At 41.4% G+C, this 27,084-nt stretch overlaps 1 protein-coding gene across 13 annotated transcripts in view; it reads right to left on the bottom strand.

Annotated features, from left to right (window-relative positions):
* Nucleotides 1-27,084, bottom strand: part of KCNMA1 (potassium calcium-activated channel subfamily M alpha 1) — a 773,098-nt gene that overhangs the window by 169,374 nt on the left and 576,640 nt on the right. For all 13 annotated transcript variants that reach the window (XM_040242344.1, XM_040242341.1, XM_040242343.1 and 10 more), the window contains exon 15: nt 16,556-16,665. In XM_040242344.1, the coding sequence (XP_040098278.1) occupies nt 16,556-16,665 (110 nt within the window). The remainder of the gene's footprint in view (nt 1-16,555; nt 16,666-27,084) is intronic.

The raw sequence follows: 27,084 nt of genomic DNA, 5'->3' as shown, positions 1-27,084 counted from the left end.
TGTTATTTGGATTCCATTTCGGTCTTTTGTACAAATGGCTCATATTGTTGTTCCGAGCAGACCCCTGCGCGTTTGGAATGATGGTAATAACCCTTAGCCTCCGTGTAAGTGCCCAGCACATGATGACGGGACCGCGACTCCTGGCATCATCCAAGCTCTCTCACCGCATCTGCCGGGCGTTCCTACCCGCAGCCCAGACTGAACGGAGGCCGGCTGGCTCCTGCCTCCAGGTCTTCACCCACACGGTTCCTGCTGCAGAAAGCCTCCTCTGCTCCCAACCCAATCTGCAGGCCCAAGTCACACTGGACCTTCCATGTAGGCCTTCTCAGACTACTGTCACTCTCTGATTTTCTTTCTCAGAACACCTCAAGCACCTTGTGTGCAACCACGTTGTTTAGCCCTTAGTTGATTTTATCCCGGCTATGGTTGCCTCCTACTGTTTCATGGTCTGAACTTTATCTCCTCAACCAGCGCAGTTTCTTCAAGAGTTATGGACTTGTTTGGAATTCCCCACAGTACTGTACATTGAACCTGACACAGAAAACTCAAGAAATGAATCAGTTCTGCTTACTCATGTTCGGTTCTAAGAGAACAGAAAAAAAAGTTCAATAAAATACTTAGGCATAAAGATGCTCATGGAAGTACTACTAAGACACAGTTAAAAAAAAACAAAACTGAAAGTAACCTAAATGTCCAATAAAAAGGCAAAGATAAAATAGCATACAGTATTGTATTTGCATTCAAAATGACTTTTTGAAGAATATTTCAAGGTAGATCAACAAACATTATTTTGTAGGTACAAAGATGTAAATAACCTGAAACAGTGAAAACATATATTTACAAACTCATAGAAATAAAAGCTCACATAAACTAACAAAGAATTATATACATTATGTATCACAAGTTTCCTAAATGGGCATTATCACTCATGCTTTAAGGACTTTTAGATAGAAAAACATTGGTTGACTGACAGATTGAGAAATGAGTTGATGGTTATTCAGCTTTAGCATTGTGATGGGGAGGAGGTGCTGAGTCACAGGTCAGGCTCTTGGTGTTCTCATTTCATCCCCATAATATCCCTAAGAGGGAGATATGACCCCAGTTATTCAGACTTCCATTGGTGTTTCTGGGCTTCCCTAGTAGCTCAGATGGTAAAGAATCTGCCTGCAATGTGGGAGACCTGGGTTTGATCCCTGGGTTGGAAAGATCCCTGGAGGAGGGCATGGAAACTCACTCCAGTATTCTTGCCTGGAGAATCCCCATGGACAGAGCAATCTGGTGGGCTACAGTCCATGGGGTCTCAAAGAGTCAGACGCGACTGTGCGACTAAGTACACATTGATGGTTCTATTTTACAAGTGACGAAACTAAGGCTCAGAAAGCCCATGTAACTTGCCCTAAGTCCCCAGCTCATACCTGGCAGGATATACAACATCTTTGTCCCCAGTGAAGCCTATTTTATACTGGGGTAGATAGGCAATGAGCAAATATACCAGTGAATACATAAAACCTTTCCAGATAAGGACAAATACTGTGCAGAAAATAAAACACCTAAGAGGTTAAAGCAGAGACATTGCTTTGCCAACAAAGGTCCCTCTAGTCAAGGCTATGGTTTTTCCGGTGGTCATGTACGGATGTAAGAGTTGGACTGTGAAGAAAGCTGAGCACCAAAGAATTGATGATGCTTTTGAACTGTGGTGTTGGAGAAGACTCTTGAGAGTCCCTTGGACTGCAAGCAGTCCATTCTAAAGGAGATTAGCCCTGGGTGTTCTTTGGAAGGAATGATGCTAAAGCTGAAACTCCAACACTTTGGCCACCTCATGTGAAGAGTTGACTCATTGGAAAAGACTCTGATGCTGGGAGGGATTGGGGGCAGAAGGAGAAGGGGATGACAGAGGCTGAGATGGCTGGATGGCCTCACGGACTCAATGGACGTGAGTCTGAGTGAACTCGGGGAGTTGGTGATGGACAGGGAGGCCTGGCGTGCTGCGATTCATGGGGTCGCAAAGAGTGGGACACGACTGAGCGACTGAACTGAACTGGACTGAACTGGACTGAAGAGGTTAAAGAGTAACTAGGGAGGTGTGCTATCTGTGATGGTCCAGGGGGTCCTTTCTGAAAAAGTAAAACAAGAGCACAGAGCACTGTAGCATGATGATCGGGGCAGGCAGCAAGGGGATCTGGGCAGAGAGCTTTCTAGGGAGTGGAGACAGCAAGTGCAAAGGCCCTGAGGTTAAAAGGGAGTCACAGTGCTTAAGGACCAGCATTACAGCCAGTGAGGCTGCAGCTGAGTGAAAACAGTGACAGTGACAAGGCGAAGCAACAGCAGAGTGACAGCAACCAGGTCAGGCAGAGAGGTGGGAACAAGATCGCGATGCCGGCCGCAGCAAGGAATCTGCAGCTTCTTCCAAGTGGACTGGGAGGCTCTGGGTTGGTTCTACACAGAAAAGTGACATCATCAGATGCACTGGACCTGCGGAGGTGTTGCTTGCAGGTAACGTGCTGGTGAAGGCCTCTGGCTCTCTGGTGGGAACAAGGCCAGCTGTTCATTCCTGCCTGGGAAGCCACGGTCCCCCATACTGCTTTCAACAGTCAGATTTCAGACGACCACTTGCATCCAGGCACTTTGGGACTCTCCCAGTGATTTGCAGGTTTTCTGATTCCTGCCAACAGACTCTAATGACCTGGGCTTTGTGCTGATTATGCAGGTTGCTGAAACACCAACCCACATATCCAACTACAGCTGGAAAAGTGCTCTTCCTAAGTTATGTTTGATAGAGCATCACACTAACACACACCGTTTATGGGGCTGTTACCTCTGGAGCTTAAATTGTTTAAAATATCAGATGGCTTATGCAATATTTGTTGAAATAAATTACCAGATTAAGTAACCACTTTTTAATGTAAATAGCAACCAAGAGCCAAACTTGAGGAGAAGGCTGATCTTAATTCAGTACAGATCATGAAGAGAATGATTTGCTGAAATCCTTCGAGCCATAGCCACTCCCATTTGGGATTCTGATGGTTCTTGGCATCAAGGACCTTAATTGCTTTAATGACCTGATCGTATTGGTGAGAAGGGAAGAAATAGTTCATAGTTAGGGTGAATCATGTCTGCCTAGCTACCACAATACCATTTTCCGACTCTATATAAAAAGAAAGCCGCTTTATAACTCAGAAAAGTCATTAAAGTCTACATGGCTTTGTGCATATTCCTCACCTAGCCCAGGGCGGACCAGCAGATCTGAGTCTTCTTTTGTAACTTTCAAATCCATATCTAAAATGATTCTATGTGGCCGTAGAGAGGCCTCTTTCAAGAACTCTTTGACTTAAAACAAGCCTTTGTTCACTGGCCAAAGGGACTAAGAAGGCAGGGACTAAGTGATACAAACAAAGTGATCACAGGGAAACCTTGGCTTCTGTGTGTTTGGTTCCAGGCCACCTCAATAAAGCAATATCACAATAGAGCAAGTCACATGAAATTTTTTGTTTCCCAGTGAATGAGAAAGTTGTGTTTACACTATACCATGTCTATTAAGTGCACAATAATAGCATCGTGTCTAAAACATAATGAACATACTGTAATTTAAAAAAAAATCCATTGCAAAACAAAACAAAACAATTTCAAGAGTGACATCAGAGATCACTAATCACAGATCATTATAACAAATATAATAATAATGAAAATGTTTGAAATATTGTGAAGATTAGAAAAATGTGACACAGAGAGATGAAGTGAGCAAATACTACTGGAAAAATGGGGTAGACTTGCTTGAATAGGCTTGCCACAGACCTTCAATTCGTTAAAAAAAAAAAATGCAGGGTCTGCAAATTGCAATAAAGACAAGTGTAATAAAAAGAGGTGTGTGTGCAAATGTGAACAGTGTCACAACCATAGGTTTTTCAGACTCAGGCACTTCAAGATTGATTGGCCCTGCCCTTCTCACACGGAGGACAAACTGAGGTTCAAAGAGGGAAAAGCAACTTGTTCAAGGTCAAGTGGCATTTAAGAAGAAAAGCCAAAAGCAGAAATCAAGCAATTTGTTCAAGATTAAACAACTTTCATGTAGAAATGTCAAAAGTGGAAATCGAGTCTCAGGGCAGTGTGCTACACAGTTGCTTCTTAATAAAGCAGAGGAAATGAAGCGGTTGCCAGAAGCACAAAATGCAGACATATGCTGTTTGGTCAGTACAGCATTTAAAAAACAATAACAATGGCAAACAAAACACCAGAATTAGGTACCAATAAGTGACTTCATATAGAAGCTAGCTTTCAGTGTTCCTTGAAAATCAGATCTGGCCGTATTAGAGCTGCATTCCACATGGCTAAAAGGGACTGGACTTTCAAAGCACTTAACCCTCTGGACAGGACATGTGCGCTCCAATGTGCCACAGTCCCCATCACTCCCTGAGGTCCCAGACCTCCTCTTTCTAACTGTCTGTTGCTGTCTGTCCCTATAGACATTGTAGTTGTTTAGTCGCTCAGTCGTGTCTGACTTTGCGGCCCCATGAACTGCAGCATGCCAGGCTCCTCTGTCCTCTACTGTCTCCCGGAATTTTCTCAAATTCATATTTACTGAGTCAGTGATGCTATCTAACCACCTCATCATCTGCTGCCCTCTTCTTTTGCCTTCAATCTTTCCCAGCATAAGGGTCTTTTCCCATGAGTTGGCTCTTTGCATCAGGTGGCCAAAGAGTTGGAGGTTCAGCTTCAGTAATAGTTCTGCCAATGAATACTTCGGGTACATTTCCCTTAGGATTGACTGATTTGATCTCTTTGCAGTCCAAGGGACTCTCAAGAGTCTTCTTCAGCACACAATTTGAAAGTATCAATACTTTGGCTTTCAGTCTTCATGATGATCCCAACTCTCACATCTGTACATGACTACTGGAAAAACCATAGCTTTGACTATATGGACCTTGGTCACAAAGTAATGTCTCTGCTTTTTAATACACTGTCTAGGTTTGTCATAGCTTTCCTTCTAAGGAGCAAGTATCTTTTAATTTCAAGGCTGCAGTGACTGTCCGCAGTGATTTTGGAGTTCAAGAAAATAAAATATCACTGCTTCCACTTTTCTCCCTTCTATTTGCCATGAAGTGATGGAACTGGATGTCATGATCTTAGTTTTTTGAATGTTGAGTTTTAAGCCAACTTTTTAACTCTCTTTTTTCACCCTCATTAAGAGGGTCTTTAATGCCTCTTTACTTTCTGCCGTTGGAATGGTATCATCTGCATATATAAAATTGTGATATTTTTCCTGGAAATTTTGATTCCAGCTTATGATTCATCCAGCCTGGCATCTTGCATGATGTACTCTGCATAGATGTTAAATAAGCAGAGTGACAATATAGAGCCTTGACATATTCCTTTCCCAATTTTGAACCAGTCCATTGTTCCATGTTCAGGACTAACTGTTGCTTCTTGACTTGCATACAGGTTTCTCAGGAGACAGGTAAGATGGTCTGATACTCCCATCTCTTTAAGAATTTTCCACAGTTTGTTGTGATCTACATAGCCACACACTTAAGTGTAGTCAATGAAGTAAAAGTAGATGTTTTCCTGGAACTCCCTTGCTTTCTCCATGATGCAACAAATGTTGGCAATTTGATCTCTGGTTCCACAAATCTTAAGTAATTTACAATTTACACTGGAAACAGAACTACATCTTTCCCTGTTTAAAATTACAGTTTTTCGTTAGTTCCCGCCATAGAAAACTGGTGAAAGTCAGGGTACAACCTGTTGGGGTCCAGGAGGAAGGGCAAATCAAGGTGAGTAAACAGAGTGAGTGGGGTGGGGTGTGGTCATACGTGTTTACTTGTCTCTCTGTCCTAGACTGAGATTCTTCAGTGTACGACATATGCTTTGTCTCTCTGGCATTTTTCAAAGTGCAAAGAGTACGCTTTGAGTAAATGCTGATTAAATAAATGTATGAAACATTAGGAACCAAAATCTCATGAGCTGCTGGAATGATCCACAACAGATAAAGTGGTAAACTAGGAGAGTCTAGTTTAGACAGAAAAGGATTAGAAGTGAGTCTAGAATCGTGAAACAAGATGCTTTTTAACCTGTGGGTTAGAAGCAGACAGGAAAAGAAAGGTGTAGAAGGAACTAACAACAGAAATATGCTCTAGGAATCTAATGTTTGCCTTCAATCTGCTGTGACTTGAGGTAAGCACAATTCTAAGGTACAGACAGTGATTTCTCCTTGGAAACCCCCACAGATCCTGTTACAAAAGATGTGCCTTTGGACTACTTAGAACTGATGTCCTAAAATTAAATATTTACTTGTATCATTTGATACCATTTTTTTGTAAAGCAAAATCGGTTTTGCTCATCTAATCTTCAGAATCATTCTTATGGCTTAAGCATATACAGACCTGGGGTGGGAAGAGAAAGGAGGCTTAGTGTGAGGGAAAGAACAAAAAGGAAGCCAGGAAGCTTCCGCAATGAGATATACAAGATGAAATCATCCATAAGGTGGCAAGAATTTAATTCTTGTTTTCTAAAATAAAATGTCCCAATATGTTCAAGGCAGGAAGTTGCCAGTGGTTGCAAAAATAATTACAGGGAAATCGAAATGAATTCTTTTTTCAAGGGGAAAAAAAAGCACTACTTGTCACAAAAAGGTCTTAAACCAGCAATCTGCAATAAAACTGTTGTAATAACAAGTTAGATTGCTTTCTTGATAATTATTAAGTAGAGGTCTACCAAATTTGACAACATTATACAAAGCCTTTTTTTTTATTTTAACTGCCAACATCATCTGTTAACTACAGTAGTTTCAACCCAGATGTTCCTGAACAAAGGCTCTTAAGAATTAGAGTCCAACTGTTTCCACCTACCCAGAGGGAAATAAATTGTTCTTGCTATTAAATCAGCCCCCTTGACTAGAAAGACTGCTTGCTTGTATGAATTAAGCATAGAAACCTGTTGTAGAATTGATACTTTCTAATGTGTTCAGGGAGGGTATGCAAAGACATTGTTTGGGGCTACTGAAGATGATTCACCCAGGAGTGAAGGGGCAAGGACAGAAGAGGCAGCTTTCACTATGCCCTCCAAACCTAGCTCCACCCTGATGCGCCAGCCTCTCTTCAGTTGTCCAGAGGCACCCTGGGAATGTCAGGCTGACACATGTAATCAGAGTAGATGAGCATGTGAACACTATGCAATGGGAAACCAGATCTTTAGGATCTAGGGGCTAAAATGAAGAGAAAAAAGAGAGATGCACATTTAGGAGCTCTGATTTAAAATGATAAGCTCTCAAAATGAAAACATCTAGTTAAAGAAGATTTGAACCAGTGGGATTTGTGAGACTTAGTACCAGGAAAATGGAAGTGATTTAAAATGCTCATGAAAAATGTTGTTCAGATTTCCCAGTAGCTTTGATAAAGATGGAGTGGGGAGGCTTTAGAATACCCACCTTCAAACATACCCAAACTCACAATATTTCCACTGCACACCTAAGACACTTGAATGTAAATATAATTATATTCTTTCATGTGGGCATTTAACATCTGTCTAAAAATCAGTAAGTGCATTTTCAGAAAGCATCAGTAAGTGCATTTTTAAAGAAAGCTTTGCTAGTATTATTCATCAGAAATATAAAACATAAACTGTGTGTTTCTTATGCGCATTCAGCATCAAGTCAAGTCCAGGCATTTTCTGGTGGACTGCCTCCCTAACCTGTCCTGTAGAGAATTCTAGACTTGTCATTGCCTCTGTAGCTTTTAAGAGTCTTCATAGATTTTGTGGTCACTGGTTTATTCACATGTTGAAGGATTGCTAGTCACTTTCTGAGTCCCTGTAGTAGAAATAATCATCAATGTTGTATTCCTGCCATTATGTGCTCAGTCCTAATTATAATACCCTCAGATAATTGAATGAATGGGGCTGGTTCTTCAAGGAAAAATATTTTTTAAAGATGAAACTTGAGCCTCTCCATAAATTCTCACAAAATGTTCATTTCTGCAGCCTGGCTAAATAAATCTATCACATAATAGAGCCTACTGACTTCTTTCTGTTCCATGTTCAAATTCTGATGTCTTTCTCTAGAACTCATCTCTAATGATTTCACAGAACTCAAGTTAAACTAACTGTAGCTTTCATTGGGCAAGAGACCCAGCTTCCTCTAAAAAAATGTATGAATAGCTCAGTCATCTCCGGCTGTTTGCAACCCCACCGACTGTACCCCGCCAGTCTCCTCTGCCCATGGAATTCTCCAGACAAGAATACTGGGGTGGGTAGGCATTCCCTTCTCCAGAGGGTCTTCCTGATTCAGGGATCGAACCCATGTTTCCCGCACTGCAGGCATACCCTTCACCGTCTGAGCCATCAGGGAAGTTCCAGCTTTCTTTTTGTTGCTGAGTCACTCAGTCGTGTCCAACTCTGAGACCCCATGGACTGCAGGCTGCCCTGTCTTTCACCAACTCTTGGAGCTTGCTCAAACTCATGTCCATCGAGCCTCTGATGCTATCCAACCATTTCTTCCTCTGTCATCCCCTTCTCCTCCTGCCTTCAATCTTTCCCAGCATCAGGGTTTTTTCCAATGAGTCAGCTCTTAGCTTCAAGTGGCCAAAACATTGGAGCATCAGTCAGATTCAGTATCAGTCCCTCCAACGAATATTCAGGATTGATTTCCTTTAGGATTGACTGGTTGGATCTCCTTGCAGTCCAAGGGATTCTCAAGAGTCTTCTCCAACACCACAGTTTAAAAGCATCAATTCTTCAGCACTCAGTTTTCTTTATGGTCCAACTCTCACATACATATATGACTACTGGAAAAACCATAACTTTGACTACATGGACCTTTGTTGGTAACGTAATGGCTCTGCTTTTTAATATGCTGTCTAGGTTGGCCATAACTTTCCTTCCAAGGAGCAAGCAGCTTTTAATTTCATGGTTGCAGTCACCATCTGAAGTGATTTTTGGAGTTCAAGAAAATAAAGTCTGTCCCTGTTTCCATTTTTTCCCCATCTATTTGCCATGAAGTGATGGGACCAAATGCCATGATCTTCGTTTTTTGAATGTTGAATTTTAAGCCAACTTTTTCACTCTCCTTTTTCACTTTCATCAAGAGCCTCTTTAGTTCCTTTTCACTTTCTGCCATAAGGGTGAAGTCATTTGCATATCCGAGGTTATTGATATTTCTCCCGGCAATCTTGACTCCAGCTTGTGCTTCATCCAGCCCAACATTTCACATGATGTACTCTGCGTATACGTTAAATAAGCAGGGTGACAACATGAACCTTGACATACGCATTTCCCAAATTGGAACCAGCCCATTGTTTCATGTCTGATTCTATCTGTTGCTTCTTGACCTGCATACAGATTTCTCAGGAGGCAGGTAAGGTGGTCTGATATTCCCATCTCTTTAAGAATTTTCCACACACAGGTTTTTGTGATCCACATAGTCAAAGGTTTTACTGTAGTCAATGAAGCAGAAGTAGATGATTTTCTGGAATTTTCTTGCTTTTCCTATGATCCAACAGATGTTGGCAATTTGATCTCTGGTTCCTCTCCCTTTTCTAAATCCAGCTTGAACATCTGGAATTCCTCAGTTCACATACTATTGAAGCCTGGCTTGGAGAATTTTGAGCATTACTTTGCTAGCATGTGAAATGAGTGCTGTTGTGTGGTAGTCTGAACATTCTTTGGCACTGCCCTTCTTTGGGATTGGAATGAAAACTGACCTTTTCCAGTCCTGTGGCCACTGCTGAGTTTTCCAAATTTGCTGGCATATTGAGTGCAGTACTTTAACAGCATCATCTTTTAGGATTTGAAACAGCTCAACTGGAATTTTATCATCTCCACTAGCTTTGCACTTGACTTCGCACTCCAAGATGTCTGCCTCTAGGTGAGTAACTACACCATCATGGTTACCAGATAATTAGGATTTTTTTTTTTTTTTTGTATAGTTCTTCTGTGTATTCTCACCACTTCTCAAAATCTTCTGCTTCTGTTGGATCCATATTATTTCTGTTCTTTTTTGTGCCCATCTTTGAATGAAACGTTCCCTTGGTATCTCTATTTTCTTGAAGAGATCTCTATTCTTTCCCATTCTATTGTTTTCCTCTATTTCTTTGCATTGTTCACTTAGGAAGGCTTTCTGATCTCTCCTTGCAGTTCTTTGGAACTATGCATTCAGATGGGCATATCTTTCCCAGCTTTCTCTAGGCAGTCTTAAATTTAAGTTTCCTCAAGTGGCTTCCCTGGAAAGATCTGTCCATGCCAAACAGCCCAGAATGAGAGCATGACTTTTTCAGTGTTAGGGTCCCTGAATGCCTGTGGATGAGGGAATGGAGAACTACACCCTGCAGCCCTCACAGTGTTTTAAACCAGCATAGAAGCCTCCAGGCTGGTACCCAGGCTGCAGTGCAATACTCCAGGTAACATCTGGTTCCTCAAGTCACCCAGGCACGAAATACTCCACATCAAATATGACTTTTAACTGTTCCACCAGCTACAGGGGAACACAGAGAGACATGCAGTATTTTAAACACATCCTTTGTCCTAACCCTTCTGCGCTGTAAAACCTGATACAATTAAGCATCAATTAAGCATTTATATTTTGCCAGTGAGGAGTGTACACTTCACAGGGGATGACTGACTGGCTAATCTGCCCACTGTGAGCTTCGGAACCTGGCACACAGTGTTCCTGCAGTACCAACCTGGGAGTGAGTGGCTGCCTCCTCTCCTCTTTCCCCCATCTCCCTCCTCTGCCCTCATTTTCCTACCTGGAGGTGGGGTGAGTGGGGGTGTGTGCATCCTCTCATTTGCTAGTTCTCATGATAAAAAAACACTATCACAGTTTCTCCATGAAAACATCACGTCAGAAGAACTTGGATTTGTCTCCTCCCATCTAAAGGGGAAATCTATTTGTTCTTGTTGGAAAATCTCAGAGATCTAAGTGTTGAGAGAGTTTGGTGTGGCTCTCAGCCTCCTGGTTCCTTACCACTTAGAATTCCCTCTTCCCTCTCTTTATTTCTTCTCTGAACCCAACCTCCATACAAGGCATACCTCAAGTGTCATCTCTTTCAAGAAGCCTCTTCTGCAGCTCCAGCCTACAGGGACCTCCCTGTCCTTGTAGCTCTCAGTCTCTGATGCCTGGTTGTGAGCACTTGTCAAACACTCATCAGTGGGCATACTCATCTCTTTCTGAGGATGGGTATTGCTTTCTTTGGCCAGACTGCCAACTTTCAGAACGCAGTCACTGTAGGGAAACAGAATCCTTTCCCTGGTGTTTGAAAGTATTGGTATTAATCTTTTAAAGAGCATGCATGCATGCTAAATCTCTTCAGTCATGCTGGACTCTTCGTAACCTATGGCTCCTCTGTCCATGGGATTCTCCAGGCAAGAACACTGGCGTGGGTTACCATTCCCTCCTCCAGGGGATATTACCAACCCAGGGATCGAACCTGCATCTCTTACGTCTCCTGTATTGATAGGCAGGTTCTTTACCACTAGCGCCACCTGGGATGCCCTTTAATGAGCATAGTGAAACTGAAGTGAAGTTGCTCGGTCGTGTCCGAATCTTTGCAACCTGTGGACTGTAGCCCACCAAGCTCCTCTGTCCATGGGATTCTCCAGGCAAGAATACTGGAGTGGGTTGCCATTTCCTTCTCCAATGAGCATATATTTAATCAAATCTAATTGCAGGTTCTTCTAGAGACAGCATCATGCCTACACACTGGCAAAAATATCCCAAGATAATTAAATATCTAGCTGATTAACTGGCTGGTGACTGATGGTAGAATTTTCTAAACAATAGAGTAAACAAAACTTGGAAATGCCAGGATATATTTCTTTCTTTCTTTGGGCTTACAGTCTATTCAGTGGGGCAAAATAGAAGGATGGTGGCAAAAAGGCAGCAGAAGAGGGGAAAAGGCCATTATCTGGTATTGAGAAAAGTCCCATCATTTTGATTTCAGAGATAGTCAGGCTTCTGACCACCTAAGGTCAGGCAGTTGGTAACTATCAAGAGAAGGATAGGCAGAAATCAAACATCTTGCCCAAATCACATATCCAGCAAGTCGTTGATCTGGGGGTGTGACCCTTGCAACTCCACAGCTCACACTTCATGAGATCACACAGCACCCTACTATTCAAACTACTCAAAAACAGGACCCCGGAGTGCAAACATAGCCTCATACCCCAGCCCCTGGCTTCCTGTAGGCTTGGCTGGCCCTGGCCATCTGCACCCTCCACAGCCCCTTGCTGAAGAAGATGAGGGATATGAGGGGAAATGGAGCAGTTTGTTTTCTGGTTTTTAAAGAGCTCTGGGTGGCGCCCTCTCCTTCAGATCCCCAAACTCCTCTGCCTTGATCTTATTCCCACACAGACCCAGGGGAAAGCCAGCCAGGCAAAAACCAAGGGGAGATGTTCAGGAGTTGCTGGTCCTTAAAAGGAACATGTTAAGGGTATTCTAGGAATGGCCACCATGATGCCCTCAAGGTGAAGAGTTATCTAGCCAGCTGTATCCTAAATTGTCTTTCTCTGCATTTGGTATTTATCTGAAACTGCTTTATGATCCCCAGTGGACAGAGAGCATTAAAGGGCTCAGTACCCCCATGCCTTTTTCCTATTCTGATTTGGATTAGGTGCAGAGAGTGAGGAGAGCAGCCACAGGTTGCCTGGCATGGTAGTGGGTAGACTCACTTCTAATGTCCATAGAGATTGCAGAATACCCTTTCCTGAAAAAGGAGAGATGGTAAGGAAGCTGCCACAAAGACACAAATCTTAACATTAGCTTACAAGATGTGGCCCACCTACAATTCTATGATTTGGCTAAAATCAGAGAAAAGCATCCCAATAGCTAAGCCCAGAGTCGGGTAGTTTAGTCTCTAAGTTGTGTCTGACTCTTGTGTCCCAATGAACTATAGCCCGCCAGGCTCCTCTATCCATGGGATTTCCCAGGCAAGAATACTGAAGTGGGTAGCCATTTCCCTGCTCCAAGAGATCTTCCCAACCCAGGGACTGAAGTGGAAATAAGAGATTATTCCAGCCTGTGTGTGGATGAACGGGGTCTGTAGGGGTTTTGAGTCATCAGACCGGATCAGAATCACCTGACTTACTTGCAAAACAAATGCAGATTTGGGAGACTTATCCCAGATATACAAATCTGGAGATGGAGTCTAGAAATCTCTCTGTTTAACAAGCTCCCCAGGAGAGTCTTAGTTAGCTACCCTTCAGCTAGCAGCTCCTCCAAGCTGTTCTCAATTGTGTAAGGCCCCAGTATTAGAGGCCTAGCTCTGTCATTTGTCTGCTAAGTGTCTTTGGAAGGGAACACCAACATCTGACTCTCACTGTCCTCCTTTACAAACCAGGGATGGTGATATTCACAGAAAGGTCACAGGATTGTGGTGAAGATTCATTGAGAAAATGTAAATGATATTTATATTTAGAAATGATCTTGCATTTTGTCTAAATTATTGTTTTTGGAACAAAGCTGTGACTTCTGGTGATGCGCACGTGGAGGCCAATGGCTCATGCAGGTCTCTCCTGAGCCGGAGAAAGCATCACTCCGCTTGAAATGCTTAAGAGTTAACCCTGGGGGCCTCCTGCCTTTGCTCTCTTCTTTCCACATTCTGTTCTCTTGGGGAATGACCTCAAATTTCACCTATTAATCCTGCCTCTTTATCTTTTCACTGCATGACTCTCCCAGCTTCTGAGAAAACTCCAAGCTTTCCGGTGTGGTGATCCTACCCTGCAAGGGGGCACTCTGCCAGCCCAGGGGAAGAGCAAATTTATTTCTTTTCATGCTTCAAGACGTTATTGGCTGCATATTGTTTTAATGCCGTGCATAATTACAGAAACGGCTCTGAAAATCTGTATATTTTATCTGTGTTTTATTATACCCGGAATATTCCCCAATTCTTTTTCTTTTACATGAACCAGCTGAAAATATATTTTGGCATCCTTTATGTCATCTTGAAATTGAATAGCCAATTCTTACTGTAATGAAAATACTTATGCGCCAGCCCAGTGATATACAGCCCACACTCTAATTACAGCTGTGCTTTAATTAACCTGAATTGAAGAGTCTTATCATTAAACTGCTGGTAACTTTGAGTTATGGCTTTTCTTTAATTTAAAGTAGAAAACACAGATAATTAAGCCTCCAGATAATCAAATGCTTGAGGAGAGCTTCAATGTTTTGGGATGTTCCTAAATCTCATTAAATGTCCTTTCTTTATTGATTATTTCTACCTCTGCTGTATCATTGTGTTAAAGGAATAATAGCAGTAAGTTGAGCATATTCTCACTCACAAGTTTTTCATCTTTTTTTTTTTTTTTTTGTATTCTAGAAGCTGTACCAAGCAAATACTAAATTCTCTGACAACAAGGTATGTCTGAAGGATTTTCTCTTTCTCAGAACATGTTGTCAACATGAAAATCAATCAAGGGGAATATTTACAGACTGGTGTCCAGTTCTTGAGCCGGCTCCAGTGGGCAGAGAAGTTTCGCACACCCACTATGTCAGAGTGGGCTAGCTCACCCATGGAGGAGGCCAGGCCCCGATGTAAACGCAAATTTGGCCAGTTTAAGACATCAGGGAGGGGATGATCCTTCACTAAACCCCTCCTTACAGTGAACTGGAGCTACTTAAGCCTCAGTAGAAATGCAGGTCCCATGTTGGTTTATCAAATTCTCAAAAGAGGTTGTTAATCTAGCTTTTATGTGAAAAACCATTTCTTTGAAACAGTGGCGACCAAGTTTGAAGAAAGTAAACACTGTGTAGGACAAATATGCGAGTCAAGCTGACCCCAGAGATACCCCAGCTGGAACTTCCAGACAAAGCACTCTTAACCCCCCAGGTTAACACTGTTAAAATGAACTGCCTCAGTTCCCAGAAGCAAAAATGAGAAGCAGTCGAAAAGCAGGGGGCCGAGGAGAGGGGGCGGCGCTGGGGGACACAGCTGAATGGACTTCCAAGGGAGCACTCAGGTTGACACCCGTCAAGTCAGGGAGGCTCCAGAGCCAAAGAAGGGGCTTCGCATAGACCCCCGTCAGGTCCCCAGTGCCACAGGGGCCTCCAGGCCCTGGTAGGTCTGCTGTGTGCTCAGACCACCCTACATTAGACATAGGAGGCTTCAACTGCCTTTTCATAGAACCAGTTTCTAAAACAAGCCCTGAATCCTCCTGGGCTTTCTATCCTAGGCAGTCCATGTTCCAAGGTAGAGAAAATCCCCCGGACCACCTCAGGGCTCCAGGACCCAGTGCCTCTGAATGGTTAACTCCTTTCTACGGCGGAATGAGAAATAGCTCTACATGGGAGTTACAATAGGGCATCCATTTTCAGAAAATAACTCCTTCGGAATCAATTACCTATTCGCTTTTCCAGTCCATTTAGCATTGAAACTTCCGCATTGAGACAGGGTGAGAAATCTCAGTAAACAGTCAAACGATTTTGGATTGCTCAGGGTCTGGGCCCGGGGACAGGCAGGGTGCACCTGCTGTGCTCACTGATGGAAGCCACTGACAGGTAAACACCAAGCTACTGGGTGCTCTGGCCCCTCCCTGCTGTGCATAGAACAGAAAACTGTGAGGAGCCCAAGAGCCCCCAGGACTGTCCGCCTCAGGTCGTCCTTTTGAGAAGGTGGCTTTGGTTTGCAGGCATGCAGACAGCACAAAGGAATATCTCTTCTTCCTCAGCCCAATGAGTTCCCAGATTTTCCTGTTTCGTCACAGCTTTTATCAGCGAGACTGAGTTTACTAAAGTCTTTGCTACAGTGTCAAAGGATGGGGCTGCCTGTTGCAGCATTCCCAGTCTGTGTTTTCATGCAGACAAAGCATCTGTTTGACTTCTGTCCAACATCTGAGCTTCTACGTGGGGAATCTGAGCCATTGTCCTGGTGAAAGCTTCTTGAGGTCTGGGACACCTGGAGTTCCTGACATCATAGCCCTTAAATGATCACCTGTTCTACCTTAAAGGGTCATGCAGGTCAGGGCTACCCCTTGCTCAAATCCATCCTGTAGAGCCAGTAGAAGGAGACACTAAGGCTTTTTATTGTTATAATGTGGCAGATGTCCATCTTGGGGCTAAATTGCTCAGGACTATTAAAAGCCTCTTTGCATACATTTGGGTCCACATTCCCTCAGCAAATACTGAAAGCACTTTGACCAGCAGCTTCTCTAATGTCTTTATGATCTGACTTGATTGAAAGAAATTAAAATTTCTTTCATCAAGGGGCTAGCACGGCTTGGTCTTGCCCTGGTAAAATCAGGGGAACGGGTTCGTGCCACCCTTCATACAAGCGTCTGTATCACAGGGGCGTAATTCAAGACATGCAGGGAAAACTGCAGTTCACAATTTAGTGCATATGAAGGATCCAAGCCTAGGATTCTCAGAACTGGGGGGAAAAGGAAAGTCAGCAGCAACCCCCAAAGCAGGGGCCATATAAAGACCAACGTTCCCCTTGGTTGCAGAAGGCTGAGCACAGAACACTGGTAATTGTCAATGGCCTCACTGTGCTAGCTACAGGTGAGATGTTTTTCCTGCAAGGGACACACTGAATGTTCGTGAAAGCCAAAGAGCATATGGTTAATGGCCACTTACTCACAAACAGTAGGGAAGGACAGACCCACGAAGGCACTGGAGAGATATTCTGTGTACATTTCATTTGAGACTCCTTCCAAGTAGTATTTCTGCCATGTGTCTTCCTCAATCTAAGGGAGAAGAACATAGGAGAAGGGTTTAAGATAGGATAGTAGACTGTACAAAGGAAACCAGGTTGTCCCATCTGGCAAACAAATGAATTGGTTGGGCAATGGTGACTCACTTTGACAACCAGGAACACAACCACAGGGCCACGTGACACTTTCCATGACCCTAAACTCATAGACTAGCTATCCACTCTAGAGCACCACATCTTCCGGTATGATTTCTAAGAATGTGGAGGCATGGGCACTCACCATAATTGGTATACTTTTTTGAGAGAAATTTTTAATTGTTACCAAAATTTACAAAAGTGCATACCCTTTTTTGTTGTTGTTTAGTCACTAAGTCACGTCCAACTCTTGCGACCTCATGAACTTCACCACGCCAAGCTTCCCTGTTTTTCACTTTCTCCTGGAGTTTGCTCAAACTCAGGTCCATTGAGTCGGCAATGCCATCCAACAATTTTATCCTCTGTTGCCCCCTTCTCCTTCTGCCCTCAATCTTTCCCAGCATCAGGGTCTTTTCCAGTGAGTCAGCTCTTCACATTAAGTGGCCAAAGTACTGAAGCTTCAGCATTAGTCCTTCCAGTGAATATTCAGGGTCGACTTCCTTTAGGACTGACCGGTTTGATCTCCTTGCAGTCCAAGGGACTCTCAAGAACCTTCTCAGCACCACAATTCAAAAGCATCAGTTCTTTGGCACTCGGCCTTCTTTATGGTCCAACTCTCACTTCCATACGTGACTACTGGAAAAACCATAGCTTTGACTATACGGACCTTTGTTGGTAAAGTGATATCTCTATTTTTTAATACACTGTCTAGGTTTGTCATAGCTTTCCTTCCAAGGAGCAAGCATCTTTTAATTTCATGGCTGTAGTCACCATCTGCAGTGATTTTGGAGCACAATACTCTTTTTACACAATTCCAATTTAAGTATTCATAGCAAAAAAAAAAGTAAATAAGTATATACATACATATGTACAAGAATATCCTTCTATCTGTGAAAAATCAGAAACCACAAATGGTAAGTTTATACCACTGGATACAGGAAAGCAATTAAAAATTATGATGAAATTTTCTTCATAGAGAAAATTACATTAAAAGACACATTACTAAATAGCATATATAGTCTGATTCAATTTTTAAAATATCCTATAATTAACTAAATGTTTGTAAAGCCATAGAAAAATACAGAAAGCTCTATACCAAAACAGTAACAGTTGTTATCTTTGAGACACAGAATGACTATGAAATACAGAAATACATAGATTTCTGTATAGTCTGAAGGCTTTTTCAATGAGCATTATGTATAACACAAAACAATGTATCTATTTTTGCTTTGGGGAAATTTTTCCAACCCTAACTTGAATATCACTAAAAGTTAAATGTAGTTTCAGAAAGGTCTCAATCCCAACTTCATTTAAATGTTTCTTTTCCATAATTAATCAAGTTCAACTGGTTTCCCCAACAGCCCTCTTCATGCTAGGCATTTCTGGAAGGGATTTACCATGGAGTCAACCATTTAAAACTATATAAAGTGAATAGCAACAAGAACACTGAGCCCCTCTGGGAGCTTGGGGATGTCATGGATTCCCAAGCCAGGAAAACAAGCAGTCTGTGTGGTTCTTGGGTATCTGTAAGCTGCCACCTCCTAAGTTCACTTCCAATGGAGGTTACCTTAGGGGGAGGAAGAAAGAGAGCTTCCCAGCCAATCAGGGAAATGACTCTTAATAATATCCTGCACTGGTAATGAATGAAATCTTGCTTACGGCTCAATAATCAGTTAACTGGGGGAGATATAAGAGATTTGGAAGCAGTAGGAAATGCACACCTACTATCTACTTGGTGACACTCTGAAATACAAAAGCGAGGAATCACGTAGAAATAAATGGACTGCTCCCTGCGTCTCTGCTATTTGTCTGCTTTGTGCTAGGGCTGGGTGATTAAATCGTGTAGGTTAACCCCATTAGTTTGAGCTGCTTCTAACCTACTCTCACACATTAGACATGTACTACGCAGTATTGCTGGGTTTATTCATCTACACATTAGTCTTCCCTAAAGTGGGGTCTTTTAAAAAAAGAAAGGATTCAACCTTTTCTATTGCTAAATTTTATGATTTACTTAAAATTAACTGCTATGTGTTTAGCTAAGCACAAACTTTTTAATCTCTCCCATTCACAAGACTTCAATTTATTTTTTCAAAAACATATTCTTGACTTCATAAGCAAAGGTCATCAATGCTAACTAATCTGAAGAAAGCTGACTCTGCATTAGTAAATAGTTTGAAATATATAATATTTGGGATACTATATTATCATAATTTTTATTGGTAAATAGGATACTACCTGATAGATTGCCAGTTATAAATCCTTACAGTTGAATTTCATGGGCAAATAGTTTTCTTGAAGTAGAATTCAGCTTATTCTTTTAGCAGGGACATTCCTTTTATAATATATTGCTTATGTTGCTAATTTAAATATTCTACTTGATTTTTTAAAATAATGAAAATATGAAACTTTATCTTAATTATTATTGACAGTATTCCTAAATTAATATGGTTTTAATTTGGCTCTTTTGGTTATGATCACTATTTTCATGCTTTTATGGCCTAATGGAACTACCCTTGAGACCAAATTTTATTGTAGGTTCATCATTAGACTTCTTAAATGTAAGTAGAAGCAAATTCTTTGTACAGTATCACTATTACTGTTTTTTTAAACTTAGCATACATTTTTTCATTGATTCATCCTTTCAGCAAATATTTATTGAGCATATTCTGTGTCTTAAGAGTTGTTCCAGTTACTGATTGAATTTTATTTAAACTGGCATACTTTTCTATTTGCCAGAAAAAGCACAACATATACCTAGAATCTGCCTGCAGTGCAGGAAACGCAGGAGGGCTTGTGTTCAATCCCTGGCTCAGGAAGATTCCCCGGAGCGGGGCATGGCAACCCACTCCAGAAGGGGCGACAGAGGATGAGATGGTTGGATGGCATCACCGACCCTATGGACATGAGTTTGAGTAAGCTCTGGTAGTTGGTGATGGACAGGGAAGCCTGGCGTGCTGCAGTCCATACGGTCACCAAGAGCTGGACATGACTGAGGGACTGAACTGACAGACATGTGCAGATTCCCAGATGGTATTTACAGTGTAAGATGGAGCAGCATTGAGTGGACAGTCTAAAAGCTGAGGATTTTAAAGTCATTGTCATAACCCTTTCAGATTTCTGTATCTTTAACACAGTCTCCTTACTGATAACAAGTTTTTCAAGTTCTAATAAATGTTCCCACAAAAAAGAAAACCCCACCGAAAATGACTTAAATGGTAAAATGGTAAATTTTATGTTGTGCGTATTTGACCACAACTAATTTACAAGATGATACTATAACATAAGAAGAATCAGTAAGTATAATAAACACTTATGCCTTTTAATCCTTAAGGACAAGAATGATAAGTTGTGACAGAACAATGACAGGAACAGGCCAATCACATCAGGAGAGTCAGGGAGGCGGCACCCAGCCTATGACACTGTAACACGTCACCAACTGAGACAACAGAACATCAATCTTAATCCCGAGGCAAGGGCTTCAGTTACCCCATCGTATCAAAGTTTACTTTTGTAAGCCTCAAGCATGGCACCTTTCACTTATTTTGAAAACAGCCAAAGCAAAAGTGCACGTTCCTTTTACTTTTGTCAGCAGTAATAAGGTATATTATTAGAAAAGGAAAAATTAGTGTGAAATACATTGAGTTTAAAACTTGGCACTGTTCAATGACAGTGAACAAAGAGATCTAGAGAGAGTACAGTGAGTTATTGTCATTATGAGTCCCTTTAACAGACGATAAAACAGAGGCACAGAGAAGCAACCCACGAAAGGTCACAAAGCCAATGAGTGGTATAAACAGGATTCAGAGTTCATGCTATTAACCAACCCCCAAATCATCTCTTGCTAGAGAATGAAGAGGTAAATGTATAAGGAAGCAACGGTACTAGGATTTCGGTGGACTTAGAGGGTTTGCTAAATATAACCTAAGAGGAAAATACCAGAACAGAAGCTCCTCAAGCACTCAATATATTAAACCCTGGAGTCCCCGACTTTGTAAGAAGTCAGTGAGAAGTATTATTGATTTTAAGTTGAGCTGAAAGGAGAGTTCAGGCCTCCTCTCAGAGCATGACGACATCATTTCTATTCTATAAAATGGAACCATCCCAGCCTACAACTTCTTTCCTGAAATAGTACATGCTGTTCTCCACATTTGTGTTGTCAACATATTTTTAACTGTAATGTGAATATATACTTTCCAGCAGAGAAATGGAGGAATGGGAACAAAATGACTTAGGTAAAGGTGCCAAAATTAATTTGCCAGCCATTCAGCAATCAGTCAAAGGCAAAGCATTTCCTGAGGCAGCAATTTCTCCTTTGGCTGTCACATCAAACTCCTGCTGCTTTAGAAGAGCACCTAGCAAAGCTGAGCAGGTGATGTGCTCTGGGTCCTTATTCATCAAATACTCACAGATCTTCAGTGAGAAAAGAGAACCGAGCCGTGGGGCTTGCTCGTCCACACTTCTCATGGTCTTATTTATCTGCCCTTCATTATCTAATTTTTCAACCAGCCTAGTTCAATCCCTTAAGTAAATGGTCGTACACCAATCCGTGGGCTGATGGCTCCATCATCAAAGGTACCATCCAACTGGAAACATCAGCCTTGGCTCTGGGGGAAGTAACACCTTCTTGATCCCAGATTCTGCATGTGTTACCAATGGTGGGTCAGTAATGGCACCTTTTATATTTTATGCTTTCTCTGATTAGAGTGAAACTGTGTTTCTCTAATGCTAACAACCTGGTGAATGTGAAAAATCAACCTTCCCAGCTGGGGTATGTTATGATCACTGTGATTTCTGTTTCCAGTGAAGAGTCTGAATAACCATGTTGATTACAGCTAAATAATTTTGCAAAAGTCTGTCCCTATCTCCAGAGTCATGTAAATGATTCCAAAGACTATCATGCCTCAATCCTTATTTAATTGAAAACAAGTACATTGTTTTAATCCAAATATATGTTATGTTGTGCACATCAAAAATAATGAACTAAGAGGAAATTATAAAAACCAATGACCATTATGTTAATAGCTGCAATAAGAAGAGGTGAGTCATAACAAACACACCAGCGTCACCTAAAATTGAGAGAAGAAAGCTATTGTAATAGCAGCTATTTATTACATTTATGATTTTTTTAAACCTATCCAAATTCTCAGTATTTTTCCTTTAAAAGATGCACAGCTTTCAATCATGTCTTTAATTAGAATTAACTGCATCTGAATATTTGTGCATATAAACTATACTTTATCTCTGTCCTTTGTAATGTGACAGTATAAAACACAGTGCTGAGATAGGAACTGGCCAATGTATCTTTAATCCCACAAAACATATTTATTCCCACAAAAAAGAGGGAACCCCCACAGAATGTGTCAGGCTCTTAATCACAATTTTAAAAAAAATGGGATCAGCATTGGTGGGCTCTAGGCTGGTTACTCGGAGGAGGCAGTGGCAACCCACTCCAGTGTTCTTGCCTGGAGAATCCCAGGCACAGGGGAGCCTGGTGGGCTGCTGTCTATGGGGTCGCACAGAGTCAGATATGACTAAAGCGGCTTAGCAGCAGTAGCAGCAGCTCAGGTCCTCATGGGTGCCAGAACAGAGAATGCCTCCCTACACAGCTTTCTAAGGGTGGAAGAAACATGTGATACAGTTGAAATGACAGGAAAGAAGCAGAAGAGATGGGAAACCAATGGTGATTTTCACCTTTTCAGAATATATCTCTCCTCTGTGCCAAATTGCATATCAACGCTCTGCTTCTTGGATGTGGACTCAGGCCGGCTGCCCTTCTTAGAATGGCATTGGATTTCAGGGACCCCATAATGATTTGGCATTCCAACATTATGGCCTATTTCAGACTGCATTTTCCAGAATGAGAGGATAGGACCAAAGGATCTCAGATTGTCCAAAGGCTTCGGGATAACGTCAATTAAAATACATTATTTGGGATTTGATGGAATGCCAGATAATTGGTTGCTTCAGCATTGAACGAATAAATAAATAACTCCAAAGATAAATTTTGGGGTGGACTTGAGCCAAATCTCTTATTCCCAGACTAGTGGACTGCAGACTATCAAATGAGATTTCTTCTATCAGGCATTATGAAAAAAAAAAAAAAATCAGTCCACGTGAAGTGTGCAGAGAGAGGTTAACAGACCACAAAATACAGGGCATTTCCCACCTCCACGCCCCCTCTCATGTTACTCCAGTTCAGGTTATTTCTGAAAACACAAAGAATGTCAGATAATTGGAACTGCAGTTAAAGGCAGGGTTAGCAGAAAGAGTGATATGAGAACTTACAAAAAAAATTACTACTTATAATTTCAGAAAGTATCACCTATGTGGCAGGAAACTTGTAATTTTTTCAATATGTAGGTTTATCTATCCTTTCCTTCTTTTCCTCTTCAATGCAGAAAAGGTATTTATGCTTAAGTGATGTCAGACCTTTTTAAAGATGGGCCGATTCACTATCTGTCCAAATAGAAATTGGTTTTGCAATCTTGATAATAGTTAAGAACATTCTCATTTGTACTTCAAATAATAAGACTCTTAAAATACTACTAAAAATAATTCTCATCTGGGTAGCACAAGCAGCAAGTGAGTGTTCTCAAGCAGACACCTGCCGAGCAATCCTCAGAAGAGTAATCCAGCCCCTGGCAGGCAGGGTTTTCCAGAACAGCCTCTCAACCCATTTGGGGTAAGAGACTGGGTTTTATTTATATTTCTAATATTCATTGTTTCGCAGACTCAAACTTCTGCAAAAATCTAACAGAAATGAATTTCTTAAAAAAAAAAAAGAATAGACAAGAGATGCAAAGTACAAGTCTAAAACTTTTATCATTAGATTAGATTTTATCATTAGATTCATTTTATCAATATAAAATGAATTTGTCAAAGATTTAGGAACTTAGAAGTTCTTAAGCACTTCCTCTCATTTCCTGTACTTGACTCTTCCTAGAGGCAAACAGTTCACAACACCTATCCACAGACTGCATTTGCAGTTACACTGGTCCCACTCTATCTTACAAACCTTACTTCTCACAATTTTCCCCAAATTCCAGTAAAGCAGGATTATTCCCAACCAACATTTCCCAAAGTAAACTCAACAGAACTTGCTAACAAGTGTCACCTTGAACACAAGAGAGTGAACAGGGAGTCCTGTTAGTCCCCATCAAAATGTAGGGTTTCTTAAAGGCAGAAAAATTCATCTAGTGCCTCGAACAGTGAATGGAACACAGCAGTAGCTCAATATTTGTTGAATGGATGATGAAATACATTTGGGAAGCAGTGGATTTCACAAAGCCAAACTGGGACTTTTCTTAGTGCAATGCAGAGTTCTTCACACGTTACTATGAGTTTTAAATCTCCATAGCAGGAAACGTGATACTTAGTTACAGAATCCTTTATTTCAAGGAGGAACTGGTGGAGACCAGGATGCTGTTCTTAATATTCTCTCTCCCTCATCTCCCCACCACTTTGTTGCCCTGATTCTACAGTCAGAATCCAACTCTTATTGTGAAATTCCCATCATAAGCCACCTCACCTGGGTGGTCTTCCCTCGGTTCCCCAATTTGATGTGCTCTGTCCTGTCTTAATAGGAACACAATCATGCCCACCTCTGGGGAGCTTGGAGGGCTAAATAAGTTGATGGATAAAGAACGCTTAGAACACTCCCTGGCTCACAGGAAGCACTCAGTACACATTAATTATAGTTAGCTACCATCACAGCATCTGAAACTTCTAATGACTGGCAAGAACTATATAATCAAGTGGAATTTGAAACACAAGCTCCTTGCTAATGCATTCAACTTTGTATCTTCTAGAACAAGCAGCATACTACCCTATCAGGTGCTTATAAGAAGTGCTTAATTAATATTTGTCTAATTGAACTGAGCAAGACAAAACTGGAGAAAGAGAGACAAAAAAGTCTAATTTTTCTAGGCATCCAATCACAAGTCAGTACTGACAACTTCATAACATTTAGTGTAACCATAAAAGAAACCAATTTGTGCCTCTGAATGCTGAAAAATTCTACATTCTTGGTATGTCATAGGGAATGTGTATAATTGGGTGATTTTTAAACTTCCCAGAACTTACTGAGCAATATATTTTTGGGGAAATTTTGTCATCACAGAACATCTTGGGCTACTTAGTAAGTGGTTTATGATTTTCTAAATTTTAGATCCAATACCTTAGAGACTTGAATATGAAAGGAAGGACTCTCAGGAACTGGTGTATTTGCCACCAATCTAATAGAAGTTCTTGTTCTTACTAGCTAGAGTCCCACCACCCCACCTGCAAAAAGGAGCCCCCTTTGCTCTGTCCATGACTATGCTCTCTTTCCCAAGTGATCCAGCCCTCGGTCTTCTTATTTTACTCTCTGAATTTCAATGTAGGATCAAACAACAATTCAGCAGGAAATAGAATCCAGCAAAGGCTGTACTTGGCAATCCCATTGCTCCTAAAACTGAGACCAAAAACAACTGTTGGCTATTAATTAACTAATTAATTAATTAAGAACTGGGAGAAAAGGAAGGAGTTAGAGAAGCATTGAATCAGCACAGGATTCATAAGGTTGCTTCTGATGAGACAAATCACTGGAGAATTACCTATGCTTTTAGAAAATCTTCAGTATTTTAGACAGTTTGGGGAGAATCTCACTGAATTCACTGATGTTAGTACAGGATAATTTCTTACCAGTGGGCACATTTAAGGCTGTGAATCCAGTGCTTCCCAGACTCCGATGACAATGTGTTGTCTGTAGTCCTAGAGTAAGGTCTAAGAGCCTGCATGTATAACAAGCTCACAGATAACATCAATACTCCCCAAACATGGACCATCCTTATAGTAGCAGAGGTACTCCCAAAGAGAGTGAAGAACAGGGAACAAGTCTTCCCCATCATGCCTTTGAGGACCAGGGAATCAATCATGGCCTAGCAGATTTGAGTAAGAGATGAAAAAGGATGCTTTCTACAAGTATCACTAAATACTGGAGCCAGTTACAGTGAAAGCTTGTGGATAATTAAACACAAGATGGGTATCCCAGTGTTTTGGTTGTTGTGGTCATTAGTCTAAACAATATTTCAGGAATCCAGATTTATCTACTTAGTCTCTTTCCATTGATCCAGGGACCCCAGTGATAGCTTAGTCTCCATTTCAATGTGGGCTGTGTAAAGAGGGAACACTGACATGGCTATATTTAATTCAATTAAAATGACACTTTTAGAAAATGGCTCTAATTTGTATCCCTAATTTTTATTTAACTTTTCCATTTTAGGACAAAGTGTTGAGTGTGAGGATAAAAATGCTTGCCAACTCAGTCCTGTTTTAGTGACAGCAGATTCTGGATACTTATGTCTCCTATCGCTGTACAATACGGCCTAATAAAGTCGGGCCAAAGAGACTAGATTTCATTTCAGAGCAAAGGGTTTCAGCCATAAACTTTGGCTTTCTGGCTGAACAGAGCCATTCAAGCCACGAGCATAAATTCTGCTAGTTTTAGGTATCAGGATGATTGGGAAGCCAAATGGATTATTTGTGAGCCAGGTATCCAGGGCAGAGGCACCCGCTTTATTGTGTATTCTTTGTTATCTAGAAAATCTCTTGCCAGCTAGAGAATATTTTCACAGGAAGTTAAAATGACTTCAGAAATTCCCCTCTGTGGCTTCCTAGAGTGGATTTTGGGCCTCATCAAAAAGACATTTGGTTCAGAGATTGAAGGTGGACAGCTTATAAAATTGCTTAGGTGTTTAGCTGGGCTTAGCAGTTTCTTTTTAAGAGGAGCCCTGATCCTGAGTGCAGTAACAAGGCAGGAAGTAACGAAGCACATACAGCCTCTGAGTTCAAATCCCATCTCACTGAATGCCGCAGGCCAAAGTGTATAACCTCTCCTAGCCTTGATCCCCCTACCTGAAAAATAAGAACAACAACAGTATCTACTTCTTAGGGAGATAGATGAAATGAAGTGATCCCTGTTAGCTAATGTTTGCTGAGTGGTTCCTATGTGATAGGTACTCTGGTGGTTTAATCATATTAAAAGACGGCACTTATTGGACGTGTACCCTATAGATGTTCTATCAATGTTCTAGCATTATAAATAATGAATGTTCGTGATGGTAATGATGTTGGTGATCGTGATGATGCTGATTGCTACTGATGATGATGGTGATGATGCCGGTGATGGTGATTATGAGGAAATCTCTATCACTCACACAAAGGAACATAGCTAGTTAGATGCAGGGCCACTGATTCATGGCTTAGCTGCCGGGGAAAAACCTGGAACATCACTAATCATCCAATGATCCTCTGGATTGAGGAGAAAAACTAAGTATAT

The sequence above is a fragment of the Oryx dammah genome, unplaced genomic scaffold (genome assembly GCF_014754425.2).
Source record: "Oryx dammah isolate SB20612 unplaced genomic scaffold, SCBI_Odam_1.1 HiC_scaffold_6, whole genome shotgun sequence".
Lineage (NCBI taxonomy): Eukaryota > Metazoa > Chordata > Mammalia > Artiodactyla > Bovidae > Oryx > Oryx dammah.
The sequence above is the reverse complement of the archived record's forward strand: the minus strand, read 5'-3'. Positions and strand labels throughout refer to the sequence as shown.